This window comes from Tetrao urogallus (assembly GCF_951394365.1).
Source record: "Tetrao urogallus genome assembly, chromosome: Z".
In the NCBI taxonomy this organism is placed as follows: Eukaryota; Metazoa; Chordata; class Aves; order Galliformes; family Phasianidae; genus Tetrao; species Tetrao urogallus.
In genome coordinates this window covers 54,965,431-54,988,625 of record NC_136816.1, presented here as the reverse complement: position 1 = coordinate 54,988,625, position 23,195 = coordinate 54,965,431, and the positions used below count along the sequence as shown (strand labels likewise).

Here is a 23,195-nt window from a genome sequence, read left to right as displayed (position 1 = left end):
TGGAATTATCTCAGCACAATATTCAAAGAATTCATGATTAGTGCTGGTCAACTTCCAGCTCCTTGTCCTGTTTGTGGAATTCTTTTTACACGTCTTTCTACCTGAATACACTTCAAATTTCATCTCACATTTTACTGTCTTATCTTTCTGTTTCTTCTGCTGTTCATTAGTCTACTCTTGTCTGTACTGTTCTGCATGATGTAGTATTATTAAAAAAATCAGTAGTGCAGTTGCTTGCCTACTTTGTTATTGAGTTTGATGAACAACTCAAGACCTAGCACGCAATAGTGGAAATAAGTCAGTAATCTTCACTGCATGAAGTGTTGGTTTGCTCCTGACTTTTGTTTCGTGTCTTATAACATTGAATTTATTAGTGCAGAGGCCTTTTCTCTGTCATCTCAGAGCTACTTAGTTTCCTTAAAAACATTTGACTAGAGAATGTGTGAGTGCAAATATAATAAAGCAGACAGCTCATCTGCAGCTACATGTAGCCCTTTCTGCCAGAGGTTAATAAGATGGTTTGCTCTACTGCCATAAAACCCACAAATTACCTCATACTGTGCGTCTGCTTGTTTGGTACTGACGTCAGAACAGAACTGTATTAATTCAAAATATTTTCTTTAATACTTTCAGATGATTTTTTTTTAAGTTTTATTAAGAAAAAATTACTTCCACAAAAAGTTTTTGATGTTAAATTCACATCAGTATAATGCAAATAAAACACGCCTATATAAAAAAGGCTTTCTTAAATACAGAATATTTGCCATGAAATGCTAGGAATGTATAAATGAGATAAAAATCAACTATCTTAAAAGTTACTTTTGTTGTTTCTTTTTCTTTTCAGCAGTACAGTGCAAACAGTAGTCAGAAAACATGATGGCATGCCCGCTTATGTATATTGTCTGACTAAATTATTATACGTTATTTAGGATTTTTGCTTATGCTTGTAAGATATTACACCTAGATTGTGTCCATTAATTTGTTATTTATTGGTCCAAATTGATTTCCAAGGCTGTTCTATAGTATTCTACTTGCTTGCCTAATCATAATATTTTCTGGATCAATAGATGTTTTGACTTAAATTTAAAAAATAATTGTAATAATTAGCATAGTTCCTCACCTTTGAAGCAACTGTATACTTCAGCATTTTGTCTGAATATGGTTAGTAATAGAATGTGTCTGTGGCAGACTACAGTTTTATCCTATGATATTAAACTTTTTATTCAGAGAAGATGATGACAAATGACAGAAAATACTATTAATTGGTAATGTTAGAATGAATGTGAGGATGGTGTAAATGACTAAGTTACCTAAAATTTCAATTAGTTAAAATTTTTATTAAAGAGCTGTGTTTTAAACAGTATTTTAAGTCTTCTCTGCTATTTTAAAGTATTAATTATTCTTTTTTAGTGATGCAGCAAATGAAGAGAGTTATTTGAGTGAGGTAAGTAATTTTTTGAATTATTATTTATTTTTACAAATAAGTCTTTTTTTCCTTATTGTATGTGATTTAACATTTTCCTGTGGGAAATAAATGCTGCTTTTGAGGATTTCTAAAGCTAGCTCAAGTCAGATTTCCAGCAAAAACCAGTAACCCTTTCAGAGCTCTGAGGGTTGGCAGTTGTGTGCTTTCGTGTCAGGGTAAACTTGCTGCTGCATGCCACCTACTGCATTTTATGGAAACTTCTTAGCAGATATTTCAGTCAGTAAATGAGGTTGATTACCACAGAGTCACAAACCTTTAATACAAGCCCTGAAATTGCTTCAGGGATGGGAAAGGAATTAAGATTATATTTATCATGAATGATGATAGAACACTAATCTAAGGGGAAGGCTCTGTATGAGTGAGAATGCTATTGGGAAGATTTCTTCAAGGGAAGAAGATGAATGTCTATCACCAAAAATAGCATTGATAAAGAGTGTTATGTCTGAAAGGTGGGAAATTTAAGTAAGCAAGCAGTAATAATTTGGATGTCCAAACAAAGAGGATATTTTATATACAAGGAAGTTTTTATTGATATTACGGAATAAAATTGCAAGTTGAAGTGCATATTTACCTACAGCCATGGATGATGGGCTAGATCTTTGAGTTGCTATCAAAACATGAATGACTGGGAATATAATCCTGTGTTCCATAAATTGAATCCTCAGAAGTACTTTGTGTTTCATATCTGTCTGCTATGCATAGGTCAGTAGCTATTATCTGTTAGCTGGTATTCAATGAGAGTGAAGGACAGATGCAGTCTCCCTCATCCTTGCACCTATACAAAAAGAAGTCAGCTTATTTCCATTGTATGTGCTGTTACCTCTTTTGCAAAACACAGTATGTGCTCAGCTTCTTGGACACATAAACTCAAATTCTGCCTTTGTTCGAGCCATGTGCATGATCTCACTCTTGTTTAAGCTGTGATTCTCTGCTGATTGGCTGTCATGCAGTATTTTGACACAGCGAGCCTGGTCATTTCATAGAATCATAGAGTGGTTTGTCTTGGAAGGGGCCCTTAAGATCATCTCATTCTAACCCCCCTGCTATAGGCAGGGACACCTCCCTGTAGACCAGGTTTCTCACAGCCCCATCCAGCCTGGCCTTGGATGCTTTCAGGGAAGGGGCATTCACAACTTTGCTGGGTAGCCTGTTCCAGTGTCTCACCACCCCCATAGTAAAGAATTTCTTCTTAGTATCTAGTCTAAATCTATCCTCTTCCTGTTTTAAGCCACTTCCCTTCATCCTGTTACTACACGCCTTATAAAAAATTCCTCTCCAACTTTTCTTTAGGCCCCCTTCAAGTACTGGAAGCCCTCTATAAAGTCTCCTCGTAGCCTTCTCTTCTCCAGGCTGAAAAGCTCCAACTCTCTCAGCCTGTTGTCACAGGGAAGGTGCTTCAGCCCTCTGATCATCTTCATGGCCCTTCTCTGGACCCACTCCAACAGCTCCATGTCCTTCTTGTGGTGGAGACCTCAGAACTGGGTGCAGTACACCTGGTGGGATCTAACGAGAGCAGAGTAGAGGTGCAGAATCTCCTCCCTCCACCTGCTGATCACGCTTCTGTTGATGCAGTGCAGGATACCGTTGGCTTTCTGGGCTGCAAGTGCCTATTGCCAGGCTCATGTTGAACCTTTCGTCAACCAGCACCTCTAGATCCTTCTCATCAGAGCTGCTTTCAGGCCATTCTCTGCCCAACCTGCATATGTGCATATGGCAGGTGGGACCTCATGAGGGCAGAGCAAAAGGAGAACAGTCACTTCCCTCTTCTTTCTGGCCACCCATCAGTTGATACAGTTGGCCTTCTGCGTTTCTGGTTTTCTTTTAAGGGAAAATTAATGAAGTGTTAATATATTGCCTTGATCGACTTTTGGATCCATAGGTAATAATCAAACTAATAGCATATTGCCATGAAACCTTCTGCATACCTTTCAGGAATTAAAGTCTCACTATTTCTGTTTTTTAAATGATACAGAGACATTCTTGAAATTATTCTTTGAAGTAATTTTAAAAATTGTGGATTTTTGCTTGTTAGTTTCTTTGTTGTGGTAAAGAATCATCTTCGTAAGAAAAGGTTTATGTATTCAAGAATCTGTAGTTAAAAAGTAGAAAAAGCTAACAATTTTTTTTTTTATGTTCTATCAATAAAGGAGGAAGATGAAAATGGTGAAGATGTTGACAGTGTAGAAGGTGAAGCTGCTAGCAATGAGAGATTTCAAATGAAAGAACGCATTGCAAAAAAGTTGAAAATGGATACAAGTGAAACTGCTAAACTGCAACTTCAAGAGGAAGAAACTAAGATGGAAAAGAAAATCACCAGTCGCAGGTAAGTCATGTAAAAGTCATATATAAGTCATATAAATCATATATTATTTTTCTCCTTCAACTTATTTTCAGTTATTTGCTGTTCAATTCCAGTTTCGTATTTACTGCATTTTTGTTTTAGTACTGCATTAAATTTGTCAGCCTCCCTCGACTATGAAAGATGAAACTGCCGGTTGGTTTCTCAGTTCTTAGTTTCATTTGGTAGTTTAAACTTGAATCTAGTTTTTGAGAAAAATGGGAAAGAATACCTCTGGACTGGACAAAAAAAGATCAGTGTTAAATGGCCTTATCGTGGAATGGAAGGGAGGGGTCAGAAATAAAGGAGATATCCAAGGAAAGCTTTCTTGAGAAAGGGTCTTTAGGTACATTTAGGAGGCCAAACATCTCTAGAATAGCAAAAGACATTGTGCTCTTCATGTGCTCTGTACAGTATTGGTGATGCCATACACCATGAGTACAGTGTTCAGTTTCTCTACAAGAAAGACATTAAGGCCCCAGAGCGTGTCCAGAGAAGGGGCAATAAAGGTGGTGAGGGATTTGGAGTACAAGATGAGCAGCTAAGAAAACTGGGATTGTTTGGTTTGGAGAAGAGGAGGGGGGACCTTATTGCTCTCTAAAAAAAAAAAAAAACTAAAGTTTTGGCGAAGTGACATTTAGCCACTTTTCCTGGGGAACATGTGGTAGGATGAAAAATAATGGCTTTAAGTTATACCAGGTTGCTGCCCAGGAAGGTGATTGAGTCACCATCCCAGGAGATTTTCAGAAGAGTAGGTGTTGCACTGGAGAACATGGTGTAGAGTGGTCACAGGCATGGACTGATGGTTGGACTAGAGGATCTTAGTGGTCTTTCCAACCTTAATGATTCTAAGATTTACATTGCCTGTGTGTTCAGTGGTCTTCCAACCAATCTGCTTAACTACTTGCTGGGTTTTGCAGCAAGGGCTACTAGATACAAACTTGTCTAACATGTAGTTGCAGGTTCTCAGCATGAGGTTGACATAAAGATTGTGCATACCCTTAGGAGTGCTTGCATTATATTTTTTCAGATTTCATAAATATTTGTACAAACAGTCTGTAAGCTGCTGGCTCTTCCTATGCAAGTACAATGTGTTTAGTCCGTGATTATTCCACTCTTTCAGGGAAGTTGTAGTAGTATCATAGCCAGATGGACTATCTTGTCTTTGAAGTGAGTTTTATTGGATGCTTTTTTAGTGATTGAGAGCAATAGCCCTGGGAGACACTGCTTAGTAATACAGTTTCTAGGTAACATCAGTTTCTAGAATCTGTTATTTTCCAAATGGTAAGGCATCCTATATGAAAATTAAAAGCGTGGGTTGTTTGATGTAAATGAGGTGCTAGTGACATTGGTTTTGATGAGATAATCAGCCGGTTATCAAGTTTCCTTGTCTAGAGTAGTGGCCTTTTTGTAAGTATAGTAGGGATGATTGATAATATTCTTGTGGGACTTCACCAGCCACTATTGTCCAAGTGTGTGCTGACAGGAGAAATGGATGAGGTGTGACTATCAAACAAAAGCTTCGATCCACCTTACTTATCTTGAAGAGGCATGTCTAGTCAAATATCAGGGGGACAAGAAAATTCTTATATCAGGTATTGTTCACCTCATCAGATACTTAAATGTGCTAATAGAATAAGAGAATTTCTAAAAATATTTTTTTTCTGAGTAATGAATTTTAACATGCATGACTTGTTTTACAAATCTTTATTCATTTTTATTAGTCATCCTGTTTTTCACACAAATTCTTTTGTGAAATCAGAAGTATGCACATCTGTTTTAGAGAAACAATATGGAAATAATAGACACCTTCTCAAATTCATGGTACTGAGATCCACAACTGTTTCTTCAAATGCAGTTGTTCTTGGGGTGCTCAGATGGTGATGTTAGTTTTAGTAATTTCAACATCCTTTTGAGACTTTTGTTTACATAAAAAAATAATTTGAAGACACTTTCCAATTTTATACTAGATAAAAAACTTAAGGAAAAAAGATCTTGTTCATTCTGGCAGCTTATTAGACAAATTCCAAATATCTGTTGTTTTTATAGAAAGATTGAACTTAAACTTGAAAATACAGAACAGCTGTGTAAATGAAAATATATACAGATAACATTACATGAAGTTTTAAAAATGTTAGTGTCTTGAGTAGATCAGCTGAAGGCTTCATAGTATATACTACTCTTTCACTTTGGCAGATTGAAACTGGTTTTATGTTTGTTCTTATCCTGTAGGTGGAGCTCAGATGCTACGCATTTCTAGTTACGGGCTTTTAAAAATTTTCATTGCTTCTTGTTTGCAAAATACAGCGTGCAAATAGAGTACAATTTCAATCACATACCTAACACGGATGTGCTATTAAACAGCAATATAAATAACTAATAATATAATAATAACTAGAATAACTGAACTGAGGAAGAAATGGAGTTGAGTCACTTGAATTTAACTGTTTCTCTCATGTATTTTATTCCTAATAGACTACAGAGTGCAGCTAAACTAAGTAATGTCCTTTTCTTTTGGTTTATAAGTCACCAACATAAGGAAATGAGTTATCTACATATATAATAAAGGAGTAGAAATATAGTTGCTATTACATTCCTTATATTTTCTTGTATACAGATTGCACATTCCTAGTTAAAGTTAATGTCACCATAGGTTTCATAAAAATAATCTCATGAAGCTTCAGATATATGCTGTGTATATGTAAGAAATTACTTGGTTCAACACAGAATCACAGAATGGCAGGGTTGGGAGAGACCTCAAAGATCACGAGTCTCCAACTCCCTTGCCACAGTCAGGACCACCAACCTCCACATTTAATACTAGACCAGGCTGCCCAGGACCCCATCCAATCTGACTTCAAACAGCTCCAGGGACGGGGCATCCACAACCTCTCTGGGCAGCCTGGTCCAGCACCTCACCACTCTCTGTAAAGAATTTCCCCCTGACATCCATCCTAAATCTTCCCTCCCTCAAATTAAAACCATTTCCCCTTGTCCTGCTGTTATCACCCCTTTCAAAGAGTTGATTCCTCTCCTGTTTGTAGGCTCCCTTTTGGTACTGAAAGGCTGAAATGAGGTCACCGCGCAGCCTTCTTTTCTCCAGGCTGAACAAGCCCAGCTCCCTCGGTCTGTCTTCGTAGGGAAGGTACTCCAGTCCCCTGATCATTTTCATGGCTCTCCTCTTGACCCTCTCCAACAGCTCCCTGTCTTTCTTGTACTGGGGGCTCCAGACCTGGACACAGTACTCCAGATGGGGCTTCACAAAAGCAGAGTAGAGGGGGACAATCACCTCCCTGTCCCTTCTGGCCACCCCTCTTCTGATGGAGCCCAGGGTACCATTTGCTTTCTGAGCTTTCTGAGCACACTGCTGGATCATGTTAAGTTTCTCATCTATCAACCGTGTCGACCACACCATTCAGCTTGGTGTCATCAGCAAACTTGCTGAGGGTGCACTCGATTCCGTCATCGATGTCATTGATAAAGATGTTAAAGAGCACTGATCCCAAGACAGAACCCTGGGGGACGCCGCTTGTTACCGGCCTCCGCCTGGACATAGAGCCATTGATGACCACCCTCTGTCTGTGGCCTTTCAACCGGTTTCTATCCATTGGGTGGTCCACCCATCAAATCTACATCCCTCCAATTTGGAGATAAGGATGTGGTGAGGGACCGTGTCGAAGGCCTTGCTCAAGTCCAGATGAATGACATCGGTCACGTTTCCCTTGTACACCAATGCCATTGTTCATCATAGCATAAATGAACAGAACACTTGTTGAGGTATAATTATCTGAGATGTTTAGTGGTTTTTTTTCTCCATTTGTTGTAACAGGATGGAATGGCCATTCCTTTTTAAACGTGTCTGCACTTGCTTAAATGACTGCATACTGACTGTAATCTTGATGTCTAGGCACAACATGCTCAATAGACATGCTCAAGTTCATACTAAGATCATTTCAGACCATGCAATACAAGTTCTTTGAAAGTAACCTAGACTAAATGAAAGTACGTACAGTTAAGGCATCATAACAGTTTTTACCATCTGAATAAATATTGACACACTGAGTTTGCAAGATTGATTTCCTGAAGTTCTTCATAGTTCTGTGGCGCAGAATAGCCAAAGTTAGCTTTGTATGTGATCCCAGGAAAAACTTTTTAAAAGCCTTTAAATAGAGGCTTTTCTTTTCTATCTGAATCCATAGTTGCTCTAAAAGAATTATTTGATATTTTTTCCATACATTAATAGTAAATGGTAGAATATTTTGATCTAATACGTTTACTGTGCACTTCTTACCTTGCGTTTATGATGCAGGCATACATATGAAAGGAAGTAAAATCATTTAGGACACTGCCACAATTCTGGATTGAAAGAAATCTTTTAATCTTTGTAATTGTTGAAAATCTCTACTCTCTTTGTTGTTTATAGCAGTGGCATAGAAAAGTAACTTTTTTAGCATGTCTCCCTTCCCAGGGAGGGCGTCCAATAGGTTATGTATCACTGTGTTCTTGATTGGCAGGTACAAACAAGTGTTGCTGTGCTTTATGTATCAGTCATCAACACTCTTAGTTTCTCTATCCTACAGTGTCTGAGTTTCCAGCTCCTATGTTTTACTGTAAAAGCAAATGTCTTTAGAATACAGACTTTTAATAGTTTTATATGTTTTATCAAATGCATGAGTTGAAGTATAAGAAACAGTTATTTTGTAACTGTGAAAGTTGTGTTGGATAGATTGTTTTTTATGATCCCTGTCTTGGTCATTCGTATATATAGTTCCATTCATCACGTACTGATTATTGTTCTGTGAATTCATACTAACAATTTTCTTCACAGATGTGGGATTAAAGTGACTTTTTTTTCCAAGTTTGTGGACTAATATAGTATTCTGATATAAATACATTTATTTAGTATTTTCCCCCCAAAAACAAATTTTCTGGTGTGTTCCTCTTCAGAAATTAAGTTCTGTAATTGTAGCTTACCAAAAAATCAGATAGTTCTGTCAGATGTCCATATTTTAACAATGGTATTCTTAAAGCAGATATTTTATTATCATAGAATCATAGAATGGCCTGGGTTGAAAACGTCCACAGCGATCATCTAGTTTCAACCCCCCCGCTATGTGCAGGGTCGCCAACCACCAGACCAGGCTGTCCAGAGCCACATCCAGCCTGGCCTTGAATGCCTCCAGGGATGGGGCATCCACATCCTCCTTGGGCAACCTGTTCCAGTGTGTCACCACCCTCTGTGTGAAAAACTTCCTCCTAATACTTAATCTGAATCTCCCCTATCTTAGTTTAAAACCATTCCCCAATATCCTATCACTATTAACCCATGTGAACAGTCATTACCCCTCAGATTATATGCTTCCTTCAAGTTGTGGAAGGCCACAATGAGGTCTCTCTGTAGCCTTCTCTTCTCCAAACTAAACAAGCCCAGTTCCCTCAACCTTTCTTCAGAGTAGAGGTACTCCAGCCCTCTGTTCATCTTAGCGGCCCTCCTCTGGACCCACTCCAAGAGCTCTGCATCTTTCGTGTGCTGGGCGCCCCAGGCCTGGACGCAGTACTGCAGAGGGGGCCTCACAAGAGCTGAGTAGAGGGGGACAATCACCTCCCTCTGTCTGCTGGCCACCCCTTTTTTTAATGCAGCCCAGAACACAGTTGGCCTTCCGGGCTGCAAGCGCACACTACTGGCTCATGTCCAGGACCCCCAAGACCTCCTCCACAGGGCAGCTCTCAAGGAGATCTTCCTCCAGTTTGTATAAATACCAGGGACTGCCCCAGCCCAAGGGCAATACCCTGCTGAATCTCATTATGTTCACATGGGCCCACTTCTCCAGGCTGTCCAGGTCCCTCTGGATGGCTTCCCTTCCTTCCAGTATATCAACTGCACCACTCAGCACCACTCAGCTTGGTGTCATCTGCAGACTTGCTGAGGGCGCACTCAATTCCTTCATCTGTGTCACTGATAAAGATGTTGAAGAGTAGCGAATTAAGTCAGCAATGCATCCCTCAATCTCAGTGGTTACATCAGTGGTTCCTGGGTGAAGTGATGAAGGCAAGTACCAGAATTCAGACCTTGGACATCTAGATGTGATGTATTTGTAGAATTGGTAGGTGGAATACTGTGAAGGCAGAGCAGACAGGTCTTCAGATACAGGTGTGGCACAGCCTAGTAGTCAGAGATTTTGAAAAAAAAGTAGAGGATAGATATGTGACTGAACAGGGAATTCATGTGTGATGTCTGATATAAAAATCATATATACTGGAGATGAAAGTGAAAATTGTCTGCAAAGGAGGACTAAAGAATTGCTGTCAGGGCATTGTCAGCAGTATACAGGCTGGTTCGGCCCGGTTCTGTGACCAGCAGGGCAGAGGGATCTGCGGATCTACGCCTCCGGGAAAGGGCAAACAGGGGACTCCAAAATACTTGAAAACAGCAATAATCTGAGGTGGAACAAATGATTTACTAAATATAGTATTAGCAAAAATATAATGAGAGAGAGAGAGAGAGTCTTTCTGGATGGTAGATAGACCTCACCACAATGCTGAGGTGAGAAGTGCAGTCCAGCTGAGTGACTGAAGAAAAGCAGACGGTGAAGCGCAGACAGCGAAGAGCAGGCGAAGAAAAGGAACTCAGGTGACCTTGCACAGAGTTATATCTCCTTGCTGTCCACAAAGCCTCCTGGGGAAATGTAGTTCTTCTCCATCGGACGAACATTCAGCAGAAGTCAACCCTTCCCCCCCCCCGCAGTGCATTACATGCATGTGGAATACTGATAGCCAAAAATCATAAAACCATGACAGGCATGCAGTGATTCTGCAAGGAAAGCCAAAGCTTTGCTGAAGTTGCAATGGGCAGGGAGAGTAAAGGCCAACTGAAAGAACTTCTTTGACTCCATAAACAATAAAAGATTGTATATGGATAACATATGTGTTTATGGCCTCCTGTGATATGGTAACAGTGCATGCAGGAATGACAGAGATACTTGATTATCAAGTATCATCACCAACAAGATCTTCCAGGGTTTTGTGTCTGCAGATGTGTTTCAAAGAAAGAGGAGCCACTAACAGTGATAAACAGTTGTGTCAGAAATTGCTAAGAAATCTTGACCCAAAAAAGTCTGTTCGACCAGATGGGATGCATTTGAGGATACTGAAAGAGCTGGTTGATGTCATTGTGAGGTTGCTGCCTCTATCTGAAACACTGAAGAAATCCTCTGACTGGAGGTTGTTGCAAATACTGCACCCATTTAGTGAACTTGCTGCACCCATTTTCAAAAAAAGCAATAGCTATGCAGTCAACATCATCTTGGCTCTTGGAAAAATCATGAGACAGATTTTCTTGGGAATATTCCCAGGCATATGAAGGAGAAAAAAATCACTTTGAAATATGAAGCTTATCTATTTCCATGTATATATAACTGTGATATTCTTTCTTTACAGTAATTACAATTTTGAATTTATTAACTACTGAATGATATTAATGTTTTATAGTAGTGCTTCTTTAAACCAGATGTAACTGCTTCTGTTAGGATCTGTCCAGGAATATTGTCTGTCTCCCTGCTTTTCAGGTTGGTACAAGGAAATAGAAATAGTGTGTTGATGTGAATGGCTTTTGAGTTCTGGAGTACAAACCTTCTTTGCAACTGACTTCAGACCTCACTATATTTAATGAAGTACCTTTTTTTGTTTTTATTTTTTAAATACACATAGTATATCAGGGGACTGGAGCACCTCCCCTATGAAGACAGGCTGAGGAGCTGGGCTTGTTCAGCCTGGAGAAAAGAAGGCTGCGCGGTGACCTCATTTCAGTTTTTCAGTACCAAAAGGGAGCCTACAAACAGGAGAGGAATCAACTCTTTGAAAGGGGTGATAACAGCAGGACAAGGGGAAATGGTTTTAATTTGAGGGAGGGAAGATTTAGGATGGATGTCAGGGGGAAATTCTTTACAGAGAGTGGTGAGGTGCTGGACCAGGCTGCCCAGAGAGGTTGTGGATGCCCCGTCCCTGGAGCTGTTTGAAGTCAGATTGGATGGGGTCCTGGGCAGCCTGGTCTGGTATTAAATGTGGAGGTTGGTGGTCCTGACTGTGGCAAGGGAGTTGGAGATTCGTGATCCTTGAAGTCCCTTCCAACTCTGGCCATTCTGTGATAGTAAATTCAGGTATTCTGTTAATAGTATTATAAGCCAAAGGAAAGTATGAGATAAACTGTGTGTCTTGTGCCATAATTCACATCTATTTGCCACTATATTAAACTCACTTGCCACAGATAAACAGGAAGGCATTCAGAAATAGTTTGTAGGTACCAAGAGTATAATTTGGTCCATATTTAGTTGGACAGTACACAATCTGTTCCAGACACCTTACTTACTTACTTACTTACTTACTTACAGTACTTCATCCAATATTATTTGTGTGGGTGCAGCTTGCAACCAATTTTTTTTTTTTTTTGCTGTATGTTTTTCTTAAGTTCACTTCAGTGTGCAGTATTTTCTAATTCTTTAGCTGCTCAAATTCTAATTGAGTCTTTTCTGTCTTTTTTGATAAGCTGTACCCATTGAATTCTTTCAGTCCTTCACAGTAAGACATTTTTTCCAGTCTTCAGATCATTTTGAGGCCTTTTTGTTCCTTCTCCAATTTTTCAGCATTCCTTAAAGAGTTTTGGTCAGTAATCTCATATTAGTGTTACTACTGCTGTATATAGAGAACTTTCTTGCTTCTGTCACTCTGTTTGTAAGAACAAACAGAGTGATCACTATGATTTTTTTTATGTTGCTAGGGCTTTCCAGATTATTTTCGGCCACCATTCTCCAAAAATTAGTTTCTGATTTTCTACATTTGTCCTGTTCCTGCTTCCTAGAGTTTTGCAGTTAATTATTGTAGGCTTTTCTTTTGTTTTATTTTAGCAAACTCAGATTAACAAGCAATCCAGTTAGGATAATTTGCCATCCCATGACAGTTTGTGTGACTCAGTGTCTGGAATTCCCTGGGGATTAGGGGTGTTTCCAGTCAGTCCTTTACATCCCATTGGCAACTATTTGAAATGATAACTGTAACCTAACTCTTACTTAACAGAGATATTCTTTGGTCCTTTTGTATACTGCTGACTTTTTAAGAACTTTCTTGTCTGAAAGTACTGGGAAGCAAGTTTTCCTAATATAATCAAGAGTAGGTATTTGGATTTACTTGAAAATTAGTCAGATTGGCAACCTGTCACGAGCTGATGTTGAATTCAACTAAGAAAGTATCTGATAGCATTATGTCTGAACGTATATGCTCCTCTCAGTATGCTTTTTCTCTGGGAGACTGTTGGATTATTTTACTGTAACTTTATCCAGGAAGTGTATGCATTGTGATTTTAATCCATTACCATTTTATGTTGTTTCTTTTGTCTTGCCTGTTTCTTGTTTTTTAAAGGAAGTCCCAACTAAATTGACATAAAATTAATTTAAATTTTGAATATGTGTAAAATGATTAGTTTCATTTTTGGATATATAATTAAAAAATAATTAGTTTTGGCTGCACCCAACTATAATACAGACAAACATATTGCCCTTTTATAATGACCTCTTGCCTTAAAAAAATATGTATTATGTATTCATTGTGTGATTATTATGCTCCACCTGTACGGATATTCCATTACAACAAGAAACAGTCAAAATTTGTAAACTAGCAAACAAGTTTGTTTTTTCATTTCAGGTTTTTGCAGTGAACCACTTTGTGTGCTACCTGAAATAAATGTTCAAAGTTATTTTAAACACTTTAACAGATTAAATTGAGAAATTCCAATGTTGTGCAAAAGTAGCTATCTCATCACATACCGTCTTGGAAAAATTGCTAAGTCAGTGGTGGCATGGAATTAAACTTTATCTCTGCTTTGCTATGTAAAAAGGAGTGTGTTTAAAATACATTGTCTTGGTTTGAGAACAGACAGAGTATGGTGACTGTGGAATAAATATGATAAATATATGGTCTGTGTAATATAGTGCTACCAAATGGCAGATACAGTGTTAAAACAATTTTCATGTGAATTCATTATGTTCTGTGCAGCCTGCAGTTGAGATAGGACCGTAAACAGATGTGTAATCTTTACTTTTTGGGGAAAAGAAGAAAAAAGTATTTTAGACAAAACAATTCCTAACTTTCCTTCTGAGAATTTGTTCTTTGTTTCCTTGCATTAAGATGTGCTGTAAAACTGTGGTTAACATAAAGTTTCCACTGGGTGGACTCCAATTCTCATTTTTAGGTATAGTATACAATCAGCAAAACATATTTTTTTAAGGTTGTTCTGGATAATTATGCAAAAGTTACAAGCAACCATCTCCAGAGCTCCGCCTGTTAGTGTACCATATATTATGTACTGAAAGGCCACTCGTAATCTTTGATCTTATAGTTTTAATATAATATATATTAATATATTTTTAAAATGTTTAACATTTTTACTGGGAGGTAGTGAGGCTGCCCAGAGAAGCTGTAGATGCCCCATACCTGGAGGCACACAAGGCAAGATTGGAGGGGGTCCCAGGCTGCCTGAGCAGGTGGATGGCAGACTGCCCACACCAGGAGAGTTGGAACTGGATTATTTTTAAGGTCCCTTCCAACTTAAGGCAGTCTGTGATTATAGCTCATGTGGCTTGCATGAGGCTGAAATGGAAGAATCCTTTATAATGGATGGGTTTTTTTGTCATTCAAAGTCATTGAAGGAGTTCTGCAATCTCACCTCCTTTTTTGAGCCTCGTACCATATCATGCTAACAGAAAAGATCTCAAATTATCACCTGAAAAACAGAACTTTGAAACTTCCCATGGAAATTATTTTGTTCTTCAGAACTACCTCTTATCTTTTGTTGAGTAAAATGTAGCACCATATTGTAACCAATAAAATTATGACCAGTATTGCTGTGAAAGTACAGAAGTTCATACAGTGCTGAACTTCAAGGGATTGTGTAAACATCAGGTCCTTCCTACTATTCTTATTCAGATGGAGAGTATCAGAACATTTCTGTTAAGTGCTTAAGTAAATGCTAAATGCTGATGAAGATTACATTTGGAAAATCATATTGTAAAGCTGTATGTGATGAGGTTTTTCTTTTCTTTGTTCATTTATTGTTCTTTGTTCATCAATTTTTGTGGTGGTAGAGGTACTTCTCTGTTCTTATTTCAGATTTATACTGTGGAAGGGCTCACTTCAGGAAAGTATGGAATAGTATGGCAGTATTTCAGTTTCCCTGTTGTTCTGCATATTAATTAACCTGTATCCATGGAGAATTTAATTAGATTAGTCATTTCCTTTAGATACAATACATACACAAATCAGTTAAATCACAGTTTGGTTGTATGTCATAGGAATTCTTGAGAATGTACTAACTCAAACCTGTGGAATTGGCTGTGAAGACTTGACAGTGACATAGGACATTATCATGCAGGTTTCATTTCTGTGTATATAACGTTTCTTTGTAGGTCTCTCTGAAAGTAATGCCTCCTATTTGTTTCCAACTACAACAGATACAAAGAGCACAAAAACGCAATTTGATAGAGCAAATTGTCAGCTAGAAAACACTATTTATTGACAGTCACCATTATTAGCTATGCATCACATTGCCAGTGATGAACAAGAGCCTGCATGCCATGCTCACAAAAATCTGCACCAGCAGAGGTGACCTACTGTTTCATAGCTGCTGCAACAAGCTGCTTCAACAGTGTAATTGCTATGAAAATATTGCCCATGCAGTCAGCTTTCTTTGTCCCTGGTAGATGAAAGTCAAAGGATGTGAAATCTGCACTATATGGTGTGTGTGGTATAACAGTCCATGCACGTGTCCTCAAAGTGTCTTCAAACTGGTATGGGGCATAGTGTTACCATGTTGCAAGAGAAAGGTCTTTTTTTCCTTAGCCTGACTCTGGGAATTTGAGCCTTCGGCTTGATCAGCACTGTGTTGCAATGGTCAGAGTTGATATTTTGTCCAGGTTCCAGGAAATCCAGGATTGCCCCCTTCCTATTTCAAATAACAGTGCACGTCACTTTACCCAATAAAGTCTGCATCATGAACTTTTTTGCCACTCGATCGACTGGTGTTTTGACTCTGGCTCAGAGTGGTGACACCATATATTAGCACCAGAAATGATGCAATCCAGGCAGCTGTCACTTTTTGCCTCACACAGATTCAATAGATCCTGACAAACTTGCCTGTGATGTTCTTTCTGCTGCTGTGTGAGCAGCAGGGGTCCGCCTGGCACCACCTGTGATATTCCAACATTGTCACTGCTGTTTCCAATTCGCTGAAGACAAAATTCAGCTCCATATACAATTCCCCAGTTGTAATGTGCCTATTCACACAGATGAGCTGATTGAGACACTCTTTGTTTATATGACAGCTGTGCATGAATGTCCTGAGCATGGCAGTTTTTCACATTGCTGTCACAACTGCAGGGACACACCAACTAACACCTCACTTTGTTCACATCCACAGTTTGGTCTCCATTAATGTTCAGCAAGCGTCAGTGAATGTCACTAGGTGCCAGTTTTTGTGCATGGAGGAGTTCATGGCACACCTTTGCTTCATACACCCTTCTACATCAGATGCCATTTCATCGCATGGCAGCAACATGTAACAGAATATTGATGGGAAGGTTCAGCCTCTAGTTCCATACACCAACATTCACTTCTGATATCTTGGGCCAAAATGAAATAGGAGGCATTATTTTGGAGCAATCTCTGTATGTTAATGCATGTAATATCTGCCTGAATATTTTCAACATACATGAGGATGATGTTCTTTCACTAGAGGAACGGTTGGCAGGGATAAGGACAATGCTTATTGTGGAAAAAGATGTAAAGAGCTTGAAGTATCAGCTATGAGGAAGAGTAGGGTATTCCATAACTTATAAAGCGGCTTTAAAGCAGAATATAGAAAGCTTTTGCCACATTTCAAGATGAATGCATTTTTCTGTTTGTGCTTCCTAAGTGTAGATTGTACTTCTAACCACAGTTTTTGCTAAACATACCCAAATTAGTCTGATAGTTGTGACATGCTTTGGGAGAATGTAGAGCCTATGTCATACGTACAAAATAACATCCTGTGAAATATTATGCAGCACAATACCTAGTTCGCACTGAAAGTGTGTTATACTGGTTCTGATTTATGCATGCCTCCTATGGCTTTGCAGGTGGAAAACTTCTGAATCCTAAATTCTTTGTGTCTCTGTTACCTGAGAGACTACATCTGTTGTGCCATATTGCCCCAGCTATGGTAAGCAGATGTGTCTGAGCTGGAGCTACTGTTACAGAATTACAGATTTTTTTTATCCATATGGCCTCGAGAAAAAATTGGCAGGAATTAATTGTCTAGATAACACAAAATATTGCAGGTGATGTTGATAAATGCTAAATGTAAATGACTTTCATGAAAAAATAAGAAATGGAAGTGCATTTTGATGTATCCTTTTAAATGAGTGCACTTCTTTCAATTTCCATGGTTGAATGTGTCTGATTAATGTAGTATCTGTTTTAAACTTCTGACTCTTGAAAAACATAAACATGCACTCTTCCACACAACTAGTATTTTAATATATAAACAGAGCATTCGGGGTTGTTTGGGTTTTTTTTGTTGGTTTTTATTTGCTTTCTGTTTGTTGAGATGTCTTTACAAATTAGATTCCCAGAAAAGGAGTGTTAGATTTTTAAGGTACTTTGCTTGATATTGACTATAATAAATGTAAAACTAGCAAACCGTAGGCATAAAAATTCACTTTAGAATTTAAAGGAGAAGAAGAGGAAGTAGGTTTACTCCTGTATATTTCAGGAGTGTCTGAAAGAAGGGAAATGGTTTCTGAATCTTCTGTTCTGAAATCAGCATTCTGATTTCGTATTGATACCATACACAGACTCATCTGCAGGCCTTACAATACCTTACAGTGTATTTATCTGTATGCCAAATGTTTTGTTAATGCTTCCACATTAATCTGTGTGTGTTTAGTATGCTTTGAATGACTTATCATGGCAGATAAATTCAAAATGGATTTGAAACCAGAGTGCTAATTTATAAAATGCCATTTATCCACAGTCATATGGAAATTGCTCAGTTCTGCAAATGATTGAGTGATTCCAGTGAAAATACTCTTGCAATTAAAAGTTAATTGAAATGAAATTCCTTTTGACTAGAATTTGACAATCATCATGCAACATGAAGGATAAAACAGAGGGAATATTATTTTGGTTAAAATGACAAAGGAAGTCCTTACTCTTCAGACTGAAAAACTTTTCTTTTTCCTAAGTCTGTCTTACAAAATTATTGCCTTTCTGTCCTCTTGGCCCCTTACTGTTGTCATTTTGCCTCAATTAGGGCTTTATAATTACTTGAGGAGTTCCTTGTAATACAGATCTCTGATACAGTCCTTGGTAAAACATCAAAAAAGGGAACTACAAAGGCAGGGCCAGCTGTCCAAGTTGACTTTGAAGCAAATTTCAGTGCTGTAGAAAGTATTCATGACTTTATGCCCAAGGCATAAATATATAGGCATCAATGTTAGAAAGAATCACAGAACGCATCTTGTTGGAATTAGAACTTTGAGTGCTGCTTGTTTTATATTGCTTTGTTTATATTAATCTTTATCACATATTTTACTTAAATTTCATGTTTTAAATTTTATCCATTCTCTCTAAAACAATTGATCAGTTACTTTTTCATTGACAAGATCCTTTGAAAAAAAAACAAAACCTGAAGAAGTTATCTTCTTTTCCTTTAGTAAAAAGCAGTTCTTAATGTTTCTGTAAGGCTAAGAGGCTGGTTTGTTCCTTTTCATCTGTATTTTTGTATTTGGTTAAAGAAATTGAGTATTTCAGTAATGTGTAAATGACATACAGGAAAGAAAGATTACTTCAGAATTGGTTTTAGAAATACCGTGTTTTTCTCAGTAAGATCACTCGCTTAGAGCTAAGAATTGCATGATTCTTCTTTTCGGAATAATGTAGGTTCTTCTGTATTCTTTACCTTAATATTCATTTTAAAGAAAAAATAACTCAGACTTGCTCTTGTAGAGTTAATGATTGGCAGTAACTTAAAAGCAGTCTATACTATATTAAACACAAACACAGATTGTTTGGGCACAAAAACCAGAATCCCAGCACTGAGATTTTTCTTGGCTAAGCATCAAAGTGTGTTAATAGGTATAGTGTTAGCCTGGGACAAAGACTGGATTGTTACTCTGGTATATTTCATCCTGCTGCTACTTGGCAAGAGTCCGTGTATTTTTAGGTGAAGTTTGTGTGTGCATTTGTCTAATCACCTGGAAAAAAGGATGCATAGGTGACCCATGAAAATGCAGTTAGCATGATGGAAGGTGAGAATGTGTAATACTTATTATAAAGTGAATTGTTAGTACCATATCATGGGCGGGATAGCATTTCAAAGTGCTGGAGTGCTCTCAATTGTTCAGCTGCACATGTGATTTTTTAATTTTTTTTTGTAACATAGCAAGACGGATTTAACGGTGGTATAGCCATGTACTTTTTAATTGCTGAATGTTCATGCTCCATTTCCTTTCTTTGTTTCAATGGAGTTGAGCAGCATGGGAAGGGACAGTTTGAGTTTTTTGTTTCTGTTACAGAATACATTTTTCGTAAATATGATCAGTACATCTTAAAGTGGTACTGCAGTGAAGGATGTCTATAGTATGTTGAAATATTTTTCTTTATTCTTTACTTCTGTTTGTATCTAAACATACAAGTCATGCCATTTTACGTGCTGTACTATGGGGCAAAATAAGTAATACCTATTTTTAAAATAGAGTAGAACAAATAATCTTGGTCATCATATTCAGTTTTGAATCTTTAATAATGTTTAATGAATAAAAGGAAGTGAAATTTAGCTACAGTAATAGTTCATATTACTTGACTGCAGTAGTTAGTAATAGCAAAAGAAAGTAAAATTATCATCTTTGGGACAAGCAGATGTGTTTGGGAAATCTTTTAGATAGTAGAAATAACTACTGCTAAGCTGATCACCATTTCACAGGTCATCCACCCCATCATATCATACTACACTGTCTTAGTGGACAGATGTGTTTGATATTCTTCTGTATTCTGTTTTGTAATATTTAACACTCAGATTTTCTGAGTGCGAGTCTTCAATAAGTTGTGTTCAAGTCCATTCATTTTTTGTTGTCAAGTGGGATAATAAATCTTAAGAAGTTGTTTCTTTTTTAAGCCCATTTTATCTTCAAATCAAAGCGTAAGGAGCATTTAGACCTTACCGTAGTGATGAGAGCGATACAAATTAATAATGAGATTAGCAGAGTTATTCAGCTGTCTTACCAAGGTTTTGTTTTTCTACCTCTTGGGTCAAGATAGGAGCTCAGCTTTCTTTCACTTGAAGCAATACAGTGCAGCGTGATTAACTTTCTTTTCCATCTTCTATCTTTGTCGGCTGTTGCTGGAAGCACTCTTCCCCTTTTCTGCATTCTTCTTCCATACATATGTAGACAACTTTTCAGAAATAAGCCACCTGGAAAGAGGACATTTCATTTACTGATGATCAGTAATAGCATTTTTAAAATTGTTTTGCTGGTAGCTAAACTGTAATTAACAAAATTTTTACTCCCATTTCCAGATGTTGTTAGGTTTCTACTCGGTTTTCAGTCTAGTGTCATTCTGTTTTAACAGCTGGACATACTGAATAGCACTTAAATTCTCATTTCCTTTGTAAATTTTTGGATTTCAATTTTTTATTTTTTTACTAGCTATTCCTACAAGGAATTTTACATTATTTTGGGAAGTGATAGCAGCTGGCAGTTATTAAACCATAATTAAAATCTACTACCAAATATTTACCCTGATTAAAGAAATTTTTGTTAGTGAAATGGTGGTAATACATCAGGTCTTCTAAATCACTTTGAAAATTTTAATTTAAATTGTGTCAGTCCTGAAGTAGAATGATCATTTCAAATTTTGTATAAAAGTGTCTTTATTGTTTGTGAATTCATTTATATCTGTGTAATTTGCCTTCAGTCTACCTTAGTTTTATGTTTTTCTCATATTTCTTTTGAATGTGCAGATAGAATATTTGAAGACATTTTGAAGACCTTTTGCCAGTATGCCCATGTTTAATTGTCTTTGACAATAGTAAAGGAAATTAAGATCAACTGCTAGTGATAGCAGTTGCATTTAGTTTACTTCTATTTAAAGAGGCTAGTTTCAAGTTGTTGGTTTTTTTTCATAGATACATTTATATTAATTTTTGATAGCTGCCTGCATACTTCTGGTGGGCACTGCATGAATCTTGCAGATTTGATTTCCAGAATGCCATTTGAGCTTTATATGATTCTTCCTACGTCTTAGTTGTTTCTATCAATTAAACGGATGTATTTGTTGATGGTATTTATTCTTTTAACTTAGTAGAAACTTCATATTTAAAATAAAGAAGTAGTGATATTTTCTAGAACTGAAGGAGAGAATATATAATATGAACATTCACTTTTCAAAGCAGATGCTTTGTAAACATGGATTTTTACTTATGAAAATCTAATCTTCATTATTTATTTTTACAAAAACAACAAAACCCTAAGCATTTGTATTCCATTTGAATGGTTGAAAACTTAATATAAGTAGATAATAATATTTTTAATAATACACAGAATATTATTTTAAACTTTACTGATTCAAACTTGTTTTTGCTATAAATGGCAGCTCTTTGGTTGCGTGCTGTCCCAATTAAGATTATGTCCATTTTACTTAGCAGTGAAGTATTTTACTTGCTAAACATTAGGTAACTCTTCTGTTTTTTAATTAGTTGATCAGCTGTTTTCAACCTAGACATGCAACTAGTGATGATAGTTAATATCTATTAGTCCTGGCTAACAGTCAGTCAGTCTGACAGTCCTGGCTGTCTTAAATTTTTTATTGAAAAGATATACTGTAAATACTGTTAGATCTCAATACACAGCACTGTATATGGAGTTTATGGCCATACAGACAAAAAAAAACCCTCTGATATATATTTGAAAACTTACCTAAATTGTACTGAGAGGCAAAATATTTAGAATTTTGATAAGATGTTAAGGATGACTAATATTCTTCTATAGTTTTATCAGGTTATCATATATTTAAGAATTAGAGGTTCATAAATGAAATTTGGTGTCCATCTACATATATCGTAAGTATTTGTGCAAAATTAATGTCAAATAGTCCCTTAAAAGTGTATCAACAATGTTAAGTTTTATATTCTTTTTGAGAAGATATCTTTGCTTTTGTTCTGTGATTACATTTTGGCAGAGAATTTGGATTTATGTTTTCTTTCCCTCTGTTTCTTCTCTGTGAGAGTTACTTGCTTGAAATGAGTGGTTAGTTGCATAGTTTCTTCCAGCTTGGATTGTTATGGATTTTTGAGAATATAGGAGTTTATTTGAGAGCAACAGTAAAACCTGGCACTTTCAAGCTAGATCCTCCAACCTTTTGCTGTGTCAGAATTTCTGTAATTAATAGTCTTACTAGGTCACTGACTAAATTCAGTGAAACTGACTAAACATGGTAATAAGCACTACAATAAGTTTTAGGAGTTGTATTTTGAGGAATGAATTTCTGAGATTCATAGCTGGGCAGACTTTTAATAGGTCAAGAGTTAAGAATATGTACAGACTGAAGTACTCCCTTTTTTGATCAGAATCCCTTGCACATAATTATGGCAATGCTATGTAAATAAAATGGATTGTTTTTGACAAAAAGCACTGTTGCTTTATTTAACAGCTGTAACTTTAGTGAGCTTCAGTGCTTGTCTTCCACAGAGAGTGTATATAACTGATTCCTCTTCTCTGGGATCACTTGACTTTAAAGAAGGTTTAAGCATGGAGAGCATAGTAGAGTTTCATAATAATTGTAAGCAATATAAGCTATTTTAAATGCTTTTATTGAAATTATCATTGAAAATACTCGTATTGATTAGTTCTGCAATAAGGTCTAAGATGTATTAAACAAGATTTGGAGCAGAATCAGCAGGAGTAAAGAAAACACAACTTGAGTCCTTATAAGGGTATATCTACTTCTAATGAGAAGAAGCTGTTTATCTAATGAAAATGGAAAACATCCAAAAAGCCTGGACTTTCAGAGGATAAGGCAGAAAAAACTGCCATGATCGTTTAAGTGAGAATTTCACCTAACAGAGCACACAGGAATTTGTGAAAAAAATTTTATCTCAGTCTTATCTTTTGGAGGGAAAAATATCCCTTTTTTTAAGTTCAAATATACCACTAAAATTTGTTTAATTGCTGTTCTCATTAAATAAATAAAAATACTGTGGGGTTTTTTTTTTTTCTATCTGCTTTCAGACTTGCTTCATCTTGTAGGCATTATCTTCATCTTTCACTTGTCTGCTAACTTTCTGTTAGC

General features: G+C 37.0%; 1 protein-coding gene across 1 annotated transcript in view; it reads left to right on the top strand.

Annotated features, from left to right (window-relative positions):
* CWC27 (CWC27 spliceosome associated cyclophilin) overlaps positions 1–23,195 on the top strand; it is a gene marked incomplete at both ends in the record, with an annotated part of 118,401 nt that overhangs the window by 11,385 nt on the left and 83,821 nt on the right. Inside the window, 2 exons of the mRNA XM_079548653.1 lie at positions 1,411–1,444; positions 3,634–3,809. Of these exons, the coding sequence (XP_079404779.1) occupies positions 1,411–1,444; positions 3,634–3,809 (210 nt within the window). The remainder of the gene's footprint in view (positions 1–1,410; positions 1,445–3,633; positions 3,810–23,195) is intronic.